This window comes from Planococcus citri, chromosome 1 (assembly GCF_950023065.1).
Source record: "Planococcus citri chromosome 1, ihPlaCitr1.1, whole genome shotgun sequence".
In the NCBI taxonomy this organism is placed as follows: Eukaryota; Metazoa; Arthropoda; class Insecta; order Hemiptera; family Pseudococcidae; genus Planococcus; species Planococcus citri.
In genome coordinates, this window is record NC_088677.1 from 66,287,356 (window position 1) to 66,302,744 (window position 15,389).

The 15,389-nt window shown below is 34.9% G+C and overlaps 2 protein-coding genes across 2 annotated transcripts; both read right to left on the bottom strand.

The window, feature by feature from the left end:
• Positions 1–1,385: 1,385 nt before the first annotated feature.
• Positions 1,386–5,046, bottom strand: LOC135841627 (probable cytochrome P450 6a21). The gene is made up of 6 exons (XM_065358673.1): positions 4,580–5,046; positions 4,194–4,467; positions 2,737–3,026; positions 2,427–2,648; positions 1,741–1,992; positions 1,386–1,664 (listed from the first exon to the last, which is right to left on the bottom strand). Exons 1-6 carry the CDS (start codon positions 4,950–4,952, stop codon positions 1,504–1,506), a joined length of 1,572 nt encoding a protein of 523 aa, XP_065214745.1. The 5' UTR covers positions 4,953–5,046; the 3' UTR covers positions 1,386–1,503.
• A 4,083-nt stretch (positions 5,047–9,129) lies between these two features.
• LOC135836053 (cytochrome P450 6k1-like) lies at positions 9,130–13,637 on the bottom strand. Its single transcript, XM_065350637.1, has 7 exons — positions 13,027–13,637; positions 12,839–12,943; positions 10,829–11,080; positions 10,216–10,505; positions 9,886–10,107; positions 9,462–9,713; positions 9,130–9,366 (listed from the first exon to the last, which is right to left on the bottom strand). The coding sequence occupies exons 1-7, from the start codon at positions 13,383–13,385 to the stop codon at positions 9,206–9,208; spliced, it is 1,641 nt and encodes a 546-aa protein (XP_065206709.1). The 5' UTR covers positions 13,386–13,637; the 3' UTR covers positions 9,130–9,205.
• Positions 13,638–15,389: the final 1,752 nt, after the last annotated feature.

The window sequence follows — 15,389 nt, forward strand, 5'->3', positions numbered from 1 at the left end:
CACATATCTACCATAATGGACGAACAAGAAGTGATTTCGAGATCGAACCTAACTAAAGTTGTGCAGTAAAAATCGCTTATTATTATAACGGTCAATGTTATAAATCGCTTTATGATTGTCCGGTCCCGATCTTTTACATATATCTCATTACGTCATTACATTGAAATTCCATCGGTTATTGTACTTAGAACATCGGATAATGTTAAGTATAATTTTCAAGTGATTTTTAAGCGCTTTTCGCATTTTTATGTAATTTTAAAATGTTTGTAACACTTTTTCACCCAGTTTTTGCCTAATTTTTTTGAAATTTCAGACTTTTTTCTGATTGACATCATTTTTTGATACTTTTTTCATCAGTTTTTGAAGTTTCAACCTATTTTCAACACTTTTTCTCACAATTTTTGCGAAATTTTAGTTCAATGACTACTAGTACTTATTTGTATTCAAAAACTGATGCGTTCTTTTTAACACCCTGTTGTGTGTAATGAGTAGATAGAATGTCTTGTAGGTAGTGCGTTGTGTTCGTGGAAGTCCCACCAATACTTTGGTAATAATAGTTTTTTCCCCGCTATGTCACTTCAGAAAAAAAATTCATTTTCATTTGAAAAATTTTTTCGTTTGTACAAATCGGAATACCAACTTATGCCGTCCCCTGTATTTAGTAAAAACATCAACCATATGAAAATTTTTGAAAAAAATCACTTTTTTGTTCAATCGGTTTGTGTTATAAGCCGCTTAATGTTATTAAAATGGGCTGGTACAATAGTTATAACATTAAGCGATTTTTACTGTACCTAAAAGTTCTGCTACTTTTACCAAAAGATGTGGGAAATATAATAACCAATAGTATTAAAGATGTAACAATGCGAACCCCCTGCTGATATAATAATATTAGCACGGACCCCCGCTGATATTCGATAATACTTCGAATTCGCGAGTACCTACATCTTACCTTAAAAAATCAAACGATCCCTAAGTTGTCAAGACCAAAAGGATGGAATAACCAAGTCCTATAGGATCTTCACCAACTTAAGAATCATTACAAGATGCACTGAGAGGACAGTGAGGCCATAATGCCACCTTACAAGTCTATTAAACAACATCAATCTGATAGGTAAACTAATTCTAAAACTCTTTTTTCGCGGGTGTAATAATCTTGCAATTCAAACTTCATGAAAAAAATTGCCAGAAAAAAAACATTTAGCTTATAAAGGGTTGCTCATCTATGTAATCTGTACTTGCGTCATCTTTCTGTTGTCCTTGAAAATGTATCATATAGATATGTAAGTATGTAACTTTTATTTAATCATTCGATAGTTTGAACGAATGGATAGGTATAGATAGGTAGACCAATATATTTCTCTTGTTAAATGATGTACTCAACATTTTGTGTAGGTGTAGTAATATATATTTCAAGTGTAGGTGTAGTAATATATATTTCAACGAAAAGTACAAAAATGGTGAAAGGGAAATAAATAAACAATTCGAAAGTCTGCTCGAAGATTACAGTGGTCGACATTTCAACCAAATTCCTCGTTTTATGGATATTGATCCTGTAGGTTCGTATTCTAATGGTACCTTTGTCTTGGGAGATGATTCGAACGAGAAATCCTTCAATAGGTAAATTAATCCCACGATAACTTGCATTCTTCCAAATCTTTCAGCTATTTGGGGAACAATTTGAGATTAATTTTTCGTTCAAACGTCAAGCTGCTGGTATAATATTAGGAATAATCTTACCAATACAAACTCGAGGCCCTTCGCCAAAAGGTAGGAACACAAAATGATGACGATTCAGTTTCGCTTCGGCAGAGAAATGCTCGGGATAGAATTCGTCTGGTTTTTCGTAATATTTTTTATCAGCGTGTAGTGCTATTGTAGGAATTATTACTTGGGTTCCTTTTTGTATTACTGCATCCGAATCTGGTATTTTGTAATTTTCGGTACATGTGCGAAACAAAAGTGCTCCAGAGGGAAATTTTCTCAATGTTTCTGAAATGAGAATGTTTTGCTGTTGGTTTTGATTTCGGTGTGCCAAAATTGATTTTTTTCATCACACGAATCGTGTACCAGAAAATGAAAGTGTCAGTTGAAATTTTAAAATTAGAGCCAGTCAAATTGTCCTGTGCCTTTTCGAACAAACGCCGAATCTTTGCAATGAGTAATTTCAAAACTTTTGAATATAAATTTTATTCAGGAGAATTTTCGTGTTGAAATTTTGTTTCCTGATCAAATTGTAACTTATAAACGCCAACTTTAATCACTTTTAGTAAATCTGAAGCTCCTGAAGCAAATATGAAAAATTGACTTAACCCCCCCCCCCCTTCCCCGTCATGTATATTCACTCATTTGTTTTGACCTGAGAGAACCATGATGAGGATGTACAATTGTACGTATAAAAAAATTGTCCAAGAAGTATTTCTTACCATCGATAACCATTTCCAAATAGGGGATATTTTTCATCATCTCGTAGGTGAGTTCGCCTCCGTTACTTTCTAAAGCGGACAATATTTCTTCACGCAGTTTACTTTGAATATGTGGATTTTCAGCTAACGCGAATAAAGTAAACATCAATGTATTGGAGGCACCTTCAAATCCTCCAACGAAAAATATAAAGCACTGAGCGGCGATTAATTCGATGGACATTTCTGAAAACCGTAAAATTCTTTTTAAAAAATACGTCGAATTGAGGTAATACAGGGGATATTTGTTATTTCCACATCTCCACCAACTTACCCACATCATTTTTGATTGTTTTTTTATTGCCTATTTGAGCCATAAATTTTGCCAAGTCTGCTTCGGCTTGCTGATCTTTGAGTTTTTCCAGTTCTTTGTGGTTTTTCATAGCAATGAGTATGTCCAGGAAGTCGCCTCGAGTGATGTTGTTTTCTTCTCTGTACTTGACCATGTCTTTGACGATTTTCTCGAAGTAATTACAAATTCCCTCGTCGAAAAATTGTAATTTCAAGCGTTTTATCATGGATGTCGGAATGTTGGGGAAAAACATACGAAATAAGGTCTGCCACCTGTGATTTTTTTTGTTTTTTTTTTTACAAAAAAAGTAGGTAAATTAATAATAACTTGTAATTTAGTACCTAGTAAGAATAGAATACGCTGCTATGGTATCAATTATTGGAACTCCGGATGTTCCATTAATGCGTTAAACAATTGCCATGGTAGTGTCACATCATAAATTGCGTCCGTGTAGATTTATTTACCGAATTTTAAAAATAATTATGTATAATGTGTACTTGTTAGAGTCTTAAAGTTATTGGGTGTTTGGTAGATTCATTACGCCTCGAATTTTTTTAAATAGGTCAAATGCGAAGTCCTTTATAATTCAAGTTTAATGTCACGTGCTCTAAGGTCTTTAATTTCGGGCATAACCATAATGGTGTGATGATGATGATGATTCAACCTTCCTTTTTTTTTCAAGTTGTTGAGTGGTACTTTCAAAGATGGTTCGACAGATTTTCGAATCCCCGTCTTGAACCATCACTTGTCTACCATGGCTTCAAATTTCAAAATTCACATTAAAAATAAATTTAAAAAAATGATTTTTTGTATTTTTATCCGTGATAATAATTGATCTTATTATTATATCCACCCATGAAGTAAAAAAAAAAACAGTTTTTGAATTTTTTTCTACTTTCCAGGGGTTCTGCATGACTTACCAAAATATACGATTTTAAATCTATATTCAAAAGATGTCTAAAAGAGTAAAACAAAAAAAAATCAAAAATGGCGTTCTCACTTCCAAGTGGATATGTGTCTCATTTGTAAGTATTATAAATTTATAATCAATTAATCAACCATCATCAGGAAAAATTTTTCGAAAACATTTTTTTGATTGCAATGTGAATTTTTTAAAATTTGAAACTCGGTAGAAAAGTGAAGGTTTCCCAAAGTTTTTCCTGCAACAACTTTTTATAGAATCTCTCTCCAATTTTTCAAAAAAAAAACGAGAAAGTTGGCGAACCGTGATATGCAACCTCGAATGAATGAATACGGAGTACCCAGTCACCTTGCCCCTTCAATTTTTAGAGTCGATAGACCAATCAACACTCGCATAGTTTGGGTTGGTGTATTAATCAGGCGACTGCTTCGACAACCCCAATCGAACAGTGAATACCCAGTACACAATCACACATTCCCAGCATAAATGATCGATGCAATTTATTGAGTGAATTTACCTTTGTTTGAAAACACTTCTGCCCACTTGGCGAAATTCCGAGTTAGGATTTTTTATCGAATGTGTGTCTACTCCAAAAGCACAACTGCCTATTACGTCTGTCGCGAATCTTGCACAGAAGTCTTTCGCCTCGAAATCCTCGCCATCTTGGTAGTGTTTGGTCAGCATCGGTTTGATATCTTCGGCACATTTTTTCAACAACGGAAACATCATTTTCATTTTACCGCTGGTAAAAGTACTTGTCAGCTTTATTCTTAGATTTCTCCATTCGTCACCTGAAACGCAAATCAGAAATGTATCAGTGAAGAGAAAAATAATTGCATGAAATGAAATGAAATCTAAATAGATGATGGAAAAAATTTATGCACGTGATAGTATAATTTTTACCTGCCATGTTGAATAAATTCATGGACATCGGTTCGGCCTCCTTATTTACAGGAAATCCTCGATCGTGAAAATGGGAAAAATCTTTCACTAAAACAGCCTTAATTAATTCCGGATCTCGTATAACAACAGCTGGCCTGTGTAAGGTGTACACGCCGAAGAATCTGTCCGAAGGGTGTTTTTCATATACATCTCCGTAGGCATCCCATATTGTTTTTTTCTTCGTGATCATATCTTTCATGTTACCGAAAAACCAATGTGGTTTGGGATAAGGCACATTGCATTGATCGAAAAACTTATGTGCTTTTTTAAAGTACCAGTAAACGTAGAGAACCGCGGAAATGGAGAGTAAAATTAACGTATTTAGGATGTACATTGTGATAGAACCGGCACGGGAACGTTTGTTGACGCGAAGTTGTTTTGAACTACTGTTGCATCTCGTTTGGCGAATCGACGCTTACACATCTAATTGCTATGTTTGCGATGATGTTTAAAAAGTAAAAAATATGTTGGTGTATGGCGTAATACTCGAAGTGAATTGAACTTGCAAAAAAATAAGTACCGATGAGTACCTATAATATCTTTTCTGAAGTACGAATATTCGGTGTCGTTGACTTATAACATGCTCAAAATTATACGTCCAACTTTATTTGTGAAGTGGTGCTAAAAAAATTTCAAGGTAGTAAGTAGTCGAACTCCGACTAGTAAATTGTGATGATGAGAGATTATTTCAGCTGCGATGTTTTTTCTTACAATAAGTACCTACTTCATAATTAAGGTTAATGGTCAAATCACCAAATCGTCTTTGCTAAAAAATTCTGATGGAGGGATTAATTTTCAATTAAACGTTGAAGGTACAGTAATCAAGTAATACGTCTTGCTGGGCATTGTTTGAATGTCGAGTTGCAAAATTTTACTCTAATCAGATGCGATGTACAAAACCACCTTCATAATTGTGAACATTGGACGGGCGATTTGGTTTCCTAAGAATGCCAATGTTATTTCTTGATTTTGATTTCATGTAGGTTAATAATGCGATAGAATTCATGTAGAAAATCATTAACTGATTTTGATTGTGCCTTTTGAAACGGCTGTCAAGACTAAAGAGCATCTAGAACTACCAATACAGATACGCTCCAGCTTATACAGGCCCGTTTCTGGAAGTGACATCGACTATCCGAGACCCGCGGAACGTTTCCCTATTAAAAACTATATTTTTATGATGTACTCACCTTAGGGATGCTATAGACAAATAAGTAGGTATCATGCCTTCAGTTTATACAGCTTACCATTACATCACCCCACACAGAAACTTCACACTCACGCCATTCTTGTAAACATCACCCGTTGGAGATCGCACCAAAACGTCTCTAGCCGCTATTAAGGCGCATGCGCGAACGAATTTACCAGGAATTCTTTAAAATTTTTTCAAGTGTCAACAGAAATTACATTATTGACACCAAAAATTAATGCTCAAGTACAAATTACAAACCAAAAAGAGTCGTAGCAGTCTGCCGCTACGTAAGAGACAAATTTTTGTGCCAGAAACATTGAGAGCTCTTGAACTACTCGTACCCTCGCTTCGCTATGGTAACAAACCAGTCTTGACCCAGAAACGGGTCAAATGGGGTTGGAAGGTTGAAACCGGCGAAAGGCACTTTAGGTACATCCTCCCATTGTACTGTGAAAATTTGGACCCTCTAGGTCAATTTGGAGGGACTGTAGGCTTTCCTAAACGTCAAAAAACATAAAAAAGATCAAAAATCCACTTTTTGACCCTGGAGAGGGGTCAAATAGGGTTGGAAGGTTGAAACCTGCAAAAAGCACTTCGGGTATATCCTCCCATTGTACTGTGAAAATTTGGACCCTCTAAGTCAATTTGGAGGGACTGTAGGCTTTCCTAAACGTCAAAATTTTCAAAAAACACGTAAAATTGAGGAAAAAATCCACTTTTTTAACCCTGGAAAGGGATCAAATGGGGTTGGAAGAACCTGCAAAAGGCACTTCGAGTACATCTTCTCATTGTACTGTGAACATTTTGACCCTCTAGTCAATTTGGAGGGGCTGTAGGTTTGGCTAAACGTCAAAAAACATGCAAAAATCCACTTTTTTGATCCTGGAGAGGGGTCAAATGGGATTGAAAGGTTTAAACCTGCAATAAGTACTCATAAGGCACTCTCTCATTGCATGCTGAAAATTTGGACCCCCTAGATCGATTTGAAGGGTGAGGGGGGTCAAAAAAAAGGGTAAAAGGTGGTTTTTCTCACCTAAGATGGGGTGGGGATGACCTACGAAGCTGAAATTTGGATATGTTGATCACAATGGAGGTACTGACCAATGGTATGATTTTTGATCCTTTTTGTTCATTTGGGGTCATTTTATGCCGCTCCAAAAAATGCCTTTTCTGTAATTTTCAACTTCCACCCTCCCCACTGCAGGGGTCAACTTCACCTCCCAAAAGAATCCCATTTCCCGAGTTAGACCTTATTTGATCAATTAGAGGTCATAAATTGTAAAAATTGCCATCGTGCTGAAACTTATAAATAAATATATAGCCTATATATATAAAAACTGACACACCAGGAATTGTCTAGTTTGAGCTCAAGACGTCGAGAATTATCAAAATTTTTGACCCCCGACCTTTTTATCCAAAGTTGGGCCTACCGCAATAGCCATCATTTTTTACAAAAATTTGGCTAAAAAGGTGAATAATAGAGATAAGAACGTAACAACGTAAATATACAGAATAGTATCGATACTTTTCGATACTGGGAAGTATCGATATTATCAATAAATATCGATACTCATAAGACCTCTACGCGGGCCTCGGATCATCAGCAAGATCGATATATATGTACATAGTTTATTGTATGTAGATTGTTAGCATGCTTGTTGCTTGTTGTGCTATAGATAATTCATGTTTTTAATTTTGAAATATTTTGTTTTATCAGATACTCGTGTATGATCTTCTTTATCAAAATGGATTTACTCGAGTGTATCATTTGCGTGAAGTACGGTTTTCTAAGAAATTTCGGTTACCTTTTTCGAGTTGAATTCTCGTTCAAGTATACCTGTATTTCGGTTTATAATTTTATCAGTTTAGAGGAACTAATAATACTTTAACTGACACCTGATAAAATATTGTAAATATATTGCACCAGAATGGGAAATATTTGTTCAAAAATGATATCTTTTTGATGTGAACGGAATGAATGTTTCATAATGTGGTGCCTGGATACTTGAAATAAGACATATACGAGTATTGTCCTAATAAGGCCATCACCCGGGTTCTCCACGGTAACGTGCTCAAACCGCAAAAAAGCGTTAGTTGACGAAAGACCATTCTAATCTAACCTCCCTTCTGTGATTTTACTTTTGTAGAAACATTTAATCAGAAATTATTTGAGTTTTAGTCCTGTATTCAAAGAATACGATTGTCGAGTTGAGCGATATGGTTTTTTTTATGAAGTGAAGAAAACAAGTCATAAGAAGTTGATGCAAAAATGTCATCAGTTAAGGGAATTTGGTCGCACATTTTATCCTTTTTCCAATGGTGTATTCAGTTTTTTAAAAAAAATTGATATTTTGTAATTGTTTTTGAAGAGATAAATAAATTAGACATATTAATTTGAGCGTGTGTTCCTAATAAGGCCACTGTAAGCAAGCAGTAAAATACTTCCAAGAAACCATCTTCGGATTCACCTCAAGGCTTTGAAAGGGCTAAAACTCGTTCTTTATGTCCGCCAAAGAGAATTGCTACTGTTTATTTCGCAAAAAACGGCCACCAAGCTTCTTATACGAGCTCATATTGCGCATCGGTATTGTCTGTGTACATCATGTGATCCTAATGAGGTCATTTGACTAAAATTGATCGTGAAGGGGAAAGGAAAAAATCAACTGTCAGAATCGTCGGAAAATTTCATTTTTTTGCCAAAATGGACAGAAAGTCCCATTTTTTTCGAAACTGTCCAAAACCCCTGTTTTTGCCTTAGAAATCGCTAAAAAAAAAAAACGTACTGTTTTTGTTAAAATTGTTAGAAATGCCAATTATTAATTTCCTGAAAGTCGCATTTTCTGCTAGATTGTGAAATTAGAGCGAAGTAGGTACTTACTAATTGAAATCGAATCATAAAGCTTTCTGTAGGTACTTTAAAAGTTCCAATAATTTTCAGTTTGAGGAATTTTCTGCGAATTTGAGTTTGAAATTCGAGTGTTTGTGGTGCATCATTGATTACGATTAGAGGCTAAAAGTTTTGGTGGGAGAATTTTTATATTTTACGAGTAAATTGAACTTTTCCCAGCAAATTTGATCAAAATTCAGTACACTTGTTGTTTGATTTTCAATCCGTCTATCACTTTTCAAAATTGCAGGTTCTGTTGGGATAATGTCTCCATTTTGAATTTTGATTAAACCTTTGTTTGAATCCCCCTCCCTCTCCCAAAAAAAGAAAAATACATTTGAATGCTTGCTATAAATTCAGCTAAAAGGCCTTGAGAAAATGAGGACCCACTGCCTACATACATAATCAAAATTTAAAGAAAATAAAACACTGTTTATGATGTGTTTCATGTATTTCAACGAAAATTGCAAAAATGAAAGACGAAAACTTGTAAAACTCGCGTAATAAATTACAATGGTCGACATTTCATCCACATTCCTCCTTTTACTGCTACGCCTCCTGTAGTTTCTAACTCCAATGGGACCTTTGTCTTTGGGGATAGCTCAAAGGAGAAATCCTTCAATAAGTAAATTAATCCAACGATAACTTGCATTCTGCCAAATCTTTCAGCTATCAGAAAAAAAATTCAAAGTTGATTTTTCTGTAACCTTACTGTTAAGTATACATAGCTGAAAATATGATTACCTAGATACGAAAATGCTTACCAATACAAACTCGAGGGCCTTCACCGAATGGTAGAAACGCGAAATTATGTCGATTGAGTTTTGCCTCCGAAGAGAAATGCTCGGGATAGAATTCCTCTGGTTTCTCGAAGTATTTTCTATCGTTGTGTAGTGCTAGGAGAGGAATTATTACTTGAGTGCCTTTTTTTATCACCGCATTCGATTCCGGTATTTTGTAGTTTTCGGTGCATGAGCGAAAAAGAACTGCTCCTGCCGGAATCTTTCTGAAGGTTTCTGAAATGAAAATTTGTTTCGTTATGCGATTTTGGTTCTTATCTCATGAGGCATTATGTGGCCTTTGGCCAAAATTTCCTCTTGAGGGTGGCACGTAAGTCTCGATGAACATTTCTAAAAGCGGTGGAATTGTCTCGAGGAACTACGAGATAATCGTAAAGGAATTTCTTACCTTCGATGACCATATTCAAGTATGGAATATTTCTCATCATCTCATAGGAGAGTTCACCCCCGTTGGTTTCCAGTGCGGATAATATTTCTTGGCGGAGTTTATTTTGAATGTGTGGATTTTCAGCTAGGTAAAACAAAGCAAACATTATTGTGTTTGAGGAGCCTTCGAATCCTGCCACGAAAAATATGAAGCACTGAGCGGCCATCAATTCGATGGACATTTCTGAAAATGGTAAAATTCTCTTGTGAAGAACTGCCTTGAATGAAGGTACATTAATAACATCCGTAGTAAAAGTGGACAGGAATGTGTCGCATGTCCGCTGTGACTTACCGACATCACTCTTGATTGTTTTTTTATTGCCTATTTGAGCCATAAATTTGGCCAAATCGGCCTCGGCTTGTTGATCTTCGAGTTTTTCTCGTTCCTTTTGGTTTTTCAAGGCAATTAGTATGTCGAGAAAATCACCTCGAGTGACGTTGTTTTCTTCTCTGTACTTGACCAAGTCTTTGACGATTTTTTCAAAGTAATTGCACATCTCTTCATTGAAAAAGAATAGCTTGAAGAGTTTTATTACCTTTGTTGGTAGGTTTGGAAAAAGCATCCGAAATATGAGCTGCCATCTGTAGTTGTTTTTTCACACAAAAAAATTGCTGATGAATTGAGTGGTTCCATGGAAAAAGGGCCTTCGTCATTTTTTTTCTTTTACAATTTTGAATGTATTAAAAATTTTTTTAAAATTAATTTCACCATATTCAGTGATATGGAAGTTGTTTTCCATGAAAAAAAAACAAATTGGAAAATGTTTACTTGTAGAAAAAATGTTTAAGTCCATTTGAACTTGTAAAAATCAGTGAAAAAAAATGGTCTAAGGCCCCTTTTCCATGAAGTCCCTCATTTTTTACCACGAATAAATTCATAAATAACACATGGCAATTGATTTTACCTCGGTTTGGTCATCAATCGGCCTACATTGCGAAATTCAGATTCGGGATCCAGTAACGAATGAGTGTCTACTCCAAATGCACAACTGCCTATAACGTCTGTTCCGAATCTTGCACTGAGGTCTTTCGCCTCGAAATCCTCGCCTTGTTCGTAGTATTTCATTAATGCTGGTTTAATGTCTTCGGCGCATTTTTTCAGCAAAGGAAACATCAATTTCATCGGTTTTTTGCGGTTACGGTTAGCACCCCTGATTCAACATTGTTCTTTTTTTGTGAAATTCATGTTTTTTGACATAAAAGTTGACTTTCCTGACGAATGGTGTATCCCAGGGAAAAAATGGTAAGGAACAAAATTGTAGAAGATAAAATTCCCTTTCAGATTAAGGTTATCAGTTAGTCCTAGGAGGCTCCGTTCTCGAGATGTATGCCAACTTTTACAATAAACCCATTGTAATCCTAATATTTATTGTAAAATCATCCCATAACCAACAGCCTGCAACCAAGATCTGTAGAGCGCGTACTTTGGTAGCGGACTTGCCAATACTAACATTATTTTGATTCAATCAAAATTCAAATTAAGTTGATTCGGAGTAGAGATGTGCAGTGTGAAAAGTGAAAAGTGAAAAGTACTTTTCTTTCAATGAAAAGTTGAAAAGAAAAGTTCCTACTTTTCATTACACTTTTCAGTTTTCACTTGAAAAAAAAGCGAGTGACCAATCAATTTACTCATCAGAGATCACTGACCTCATTGATGAGGTCAAATATCAAGTTTCATCTCTCTCCACTCCTCCACCTTCGCAATTTAGCGCCCATTTTTGATATTTTTCACAACATTTTTTCAAAACTGAAAAACCCAAAAATGTCAGAGGCTCTAGAAAGGCTCAAAACTACCACTATTTGATTAAGTAGGTGAAAAAAATGATTTTGTTTTTTCGTGTGTTTTAGATAGTCAAAAAATACATCAATTTGAAGCTCTTACAGAGAGCTTTAATATGAGATTCGCACGATTTACTTTTCACACTTTTCACAACTTTTCACACTTTTCAATGAACTTTTCACTTTTCATTTCACCAAAATTACTTTTCTGAAAAGTGCACATCTCTAATTCGGAGTTGACGAACAAGTGTTGCACTCTGGTGGTAGAATGCATGAAATACATGTTGACGTGCTGAAAGGGGGACATTTCCATACTCATGCACACTTCCACATGCGCACACATAGCTAATAGCCAACAGCCAATTAGCCAACGCTAGCCAATGCTATTTCAGCTAATAGCTAATAGCCAGCTAATGCGACGAGTAGCCAGCCAATAGCTAGCTTTAAGCCAATGAAAATTCAACTAGCTAATGGATTAGCTAGTTTCAATTTATTGAGTAAAACAAATTTTTTTTTGATGTTTTTTGTTTTTTTTGATGAATAAATAAAAAATAAAAAATGATCCAAACAAATAAAAATACTTCAGTGAGCTTTTTAGTAACGTGACATTTTTCATTTGTTGGAATAATTTTATAATTTATTTGCACAGCTTCCATAATTGTTACTGGAACAAGTTTTAGATGTTGAAAACATGATGTGAGTTTCATTACGAGCTTTTTGAGGGGGTCATTTCACTTTGGTCAAAATTAGCCAACAGCCAGCTAATCGCTAGCTAATGAAAAAATTTAGCTCAAGCCAATAGCTAATAGCTAATGAGTAGAGTAAGTGGTAGTAAAACGGACCACCTCAGCCTTTTTGAGATTACTTTTCACCAAATTGACCATTTTTGGTCATTGAGGGCTTAAATGATAGATACATGTGTCTGTCTAGTTTAATAATACGAGTATTTAATAAAACTACCTCACAATTTATGTACAGGTGGAACAATTTTCATTTTAGCGAAGGTATCAAAAAAAGGGGTCTGACTTTGTGGGGTAGTAAAATGGACCACAGCAAAAAAAAACTTGAAAAATGCATGAAAACACTTGAATGGTAGAACAATAGAGCACCTTAGCTTTTTTTATTTTTGTGATTACTTTTCACAGTTTTCACCAAATTGACCATTATTGGTCATCGAGGGCTTAAATGATAGGTAAATATGCCTAGTTTGAGAAGATTGCATCAAATTACTTCGCAATTGCCTAAATCAAATCAAAAAATAGGAATTATTGTCGTGGTCCATTTTACTACCTCACAAAGTATGACAGATACAAGAATACATTACAGATGAATTTCATTATGAAAGCTCGAGCCAAAAAAATATGTCCAATAATGCTCTTTAAATGATGAGCAAGTGTACAATGAAGGGGGTGAGCGAAGCTCTCCGCCGGGGGTTGGGCCGCGAAGTGTATAAACATGTTTACCTGATGAGTTGAATAAATTCGTTGACATCGGATCGGCCTCTTTATTAAGAGAAATTCCACGATCTTGAAAATAGGAAAAATCTTTAACTAATATCATTTTGAACAATTCCGGATCTCGTATCAGCACCGTGGGTTTATGTATGTTGTACATTCCGACGAATCGGTTCGAAGCATGTTTCTCGTATATGTCTTTGTACAAGTCCCATAATGGTTTCTTCATCAAGGCCAGATCCTTGGCGTGACCGAAAAGCCAATGCGGTTTAGCATACGGTATGTTATATTGATCGAAAAACTTATGGGATTTTTTTAAGAACCAGTAAACGTACAGTAGCACGGAAATGGAGAGCAAAATTAGCGTATTTAGGATATACCTTGTGAATTGTGATAGAACCGGCACGGGAACGTTTGTTAGAGTGAAATTGTATTGAACTACTGTTGCAACTCGCGTTAAACGATTTGACGCTTACGTATAACACTAATTGCTATGTTTTCGACGATATGCTTAAAAAGTGAAAATATTGGTGTATGGCGTAATACTCGTACTTGAAGTGAATTGAACTTACAAAAAAATAAATAGCGTTGAGTACCTATAATAATATTATTCCTGGAAGTACAAATACGTCGGTATCCTTGATTTCCAACTTGTCCAAAATAATTATGTGTACTTGGTGGGCAGTGTTTGACTATTTCATTTTCAATCATAGTCCTTAAAAGTCCTTTTTTCTCAGAAAGTCCTTTTTAGGTCCTTATTTTTATGATTTTCCCTCGTCATGAAAAAAATTATAATTGTATGTACCTATAAAAAAGAGAAAAAATTGCGTAGAAGTGGAAACAAAAAAGTACAGTAAAATAGTAGTAGTAGTAGTAGTAGTAGTAGTAGTAGTAGTAGTAGTAATATTTATTCAATCTGTTACTTGAGTAACATTCAGATAACACAGGTGAAGAGGGGTTTAAACCTCTAAAAATTAAATAAATGGGAGGCGTTTTGCGATATGGGCCCTTGTGGTGATTCGATGTTTTTTTTTTATTGACGATTCCGACTTACTTTTTCACGAGAAATCGAATGGTGCACTCAGATTTCGCCTATATGAAAATTTGTCATTTGGATTAAGAGACACTGAGAATTCCAAAAATTGATTAAAAGTTCTGTAAGTTGTAGATAATGTGAACTTGAAAATGATATGAGTTATATGTAACTTGTAATATTTATTAAGATAATGAGAATTCTGAAAAATTATAGCCAATGTGAATTCCAAAAATTTAAGTAAACGTTTTGCAATTTATGGACAATATGAACTTGAAAATTGAATTTGAAATTTTGTAATTCTGTACTGCAATCCAAAAAGGATGGAAGTCCTATGACCTGGCATAATGAAAGGAGGTTAGTGTGTTCAGTGCAGTTTGATACAGGGATTTTAAACTTTTTAGTTCAAAATTTAAAATTCCTGTTTCTCAAAACTGCACTGAACACACTAACCTCCTTTCCTTATGCCAGGTCATAGGACTTCCATCCTTTTTGCATTGGAGTACAGAATTTGAAGACAATAAGAATTCTGAAAAATTATTCAAAATTTGGTGATTTAGAGGCAATGTGAATTCTAAAAATAGATTGGAAGTTTCCTAACTCAGCAGCAATGCAAAATTCTGAAAATTTATTGAAAACTTTATGAAATTGTAGCAATGGGGAATTTGGGAAATTAATTTAAAATTTTGTAAACTAGAAATTTCTTAATTTAGAAGCAATGCAAGCCTAGAAATTATTCTGAAATATTGTAATTTGGAAGATATGAAAACACTGAAAAACAATTATTATTTTGAAGCAATCAGAGTTTCGAAAATATTATTATTTCTCATCACTGTGACATGGTTGAGTCACTTATGCACTACCTAGATATGTATGTAATAGCGGTTATAGCTGTAGAAAAGGCAGCTAGCTACGCACACTTTTAAGCTGTCTAGTTTTTTTAAAATTCAATTGAGATATCTGCAAATATCCATATCTCTAGCGTATCAACTTCAGGAGCTCTTTTGGCCAAAGACAGTATTTTTAGATACCCGATTGACTCATACCATCATTGGCCACATCCGGCCGTCCGGTCGAAAAACATAATTTTTTACCGTTTTGTCTCATCTTTTCTATGAATTTGTTCGTGATTTTTCTTATTTTAATCACCCAATCTTATTTTAGGAAAAATATGACGCAGTTCTAATGTGATTGATTTTG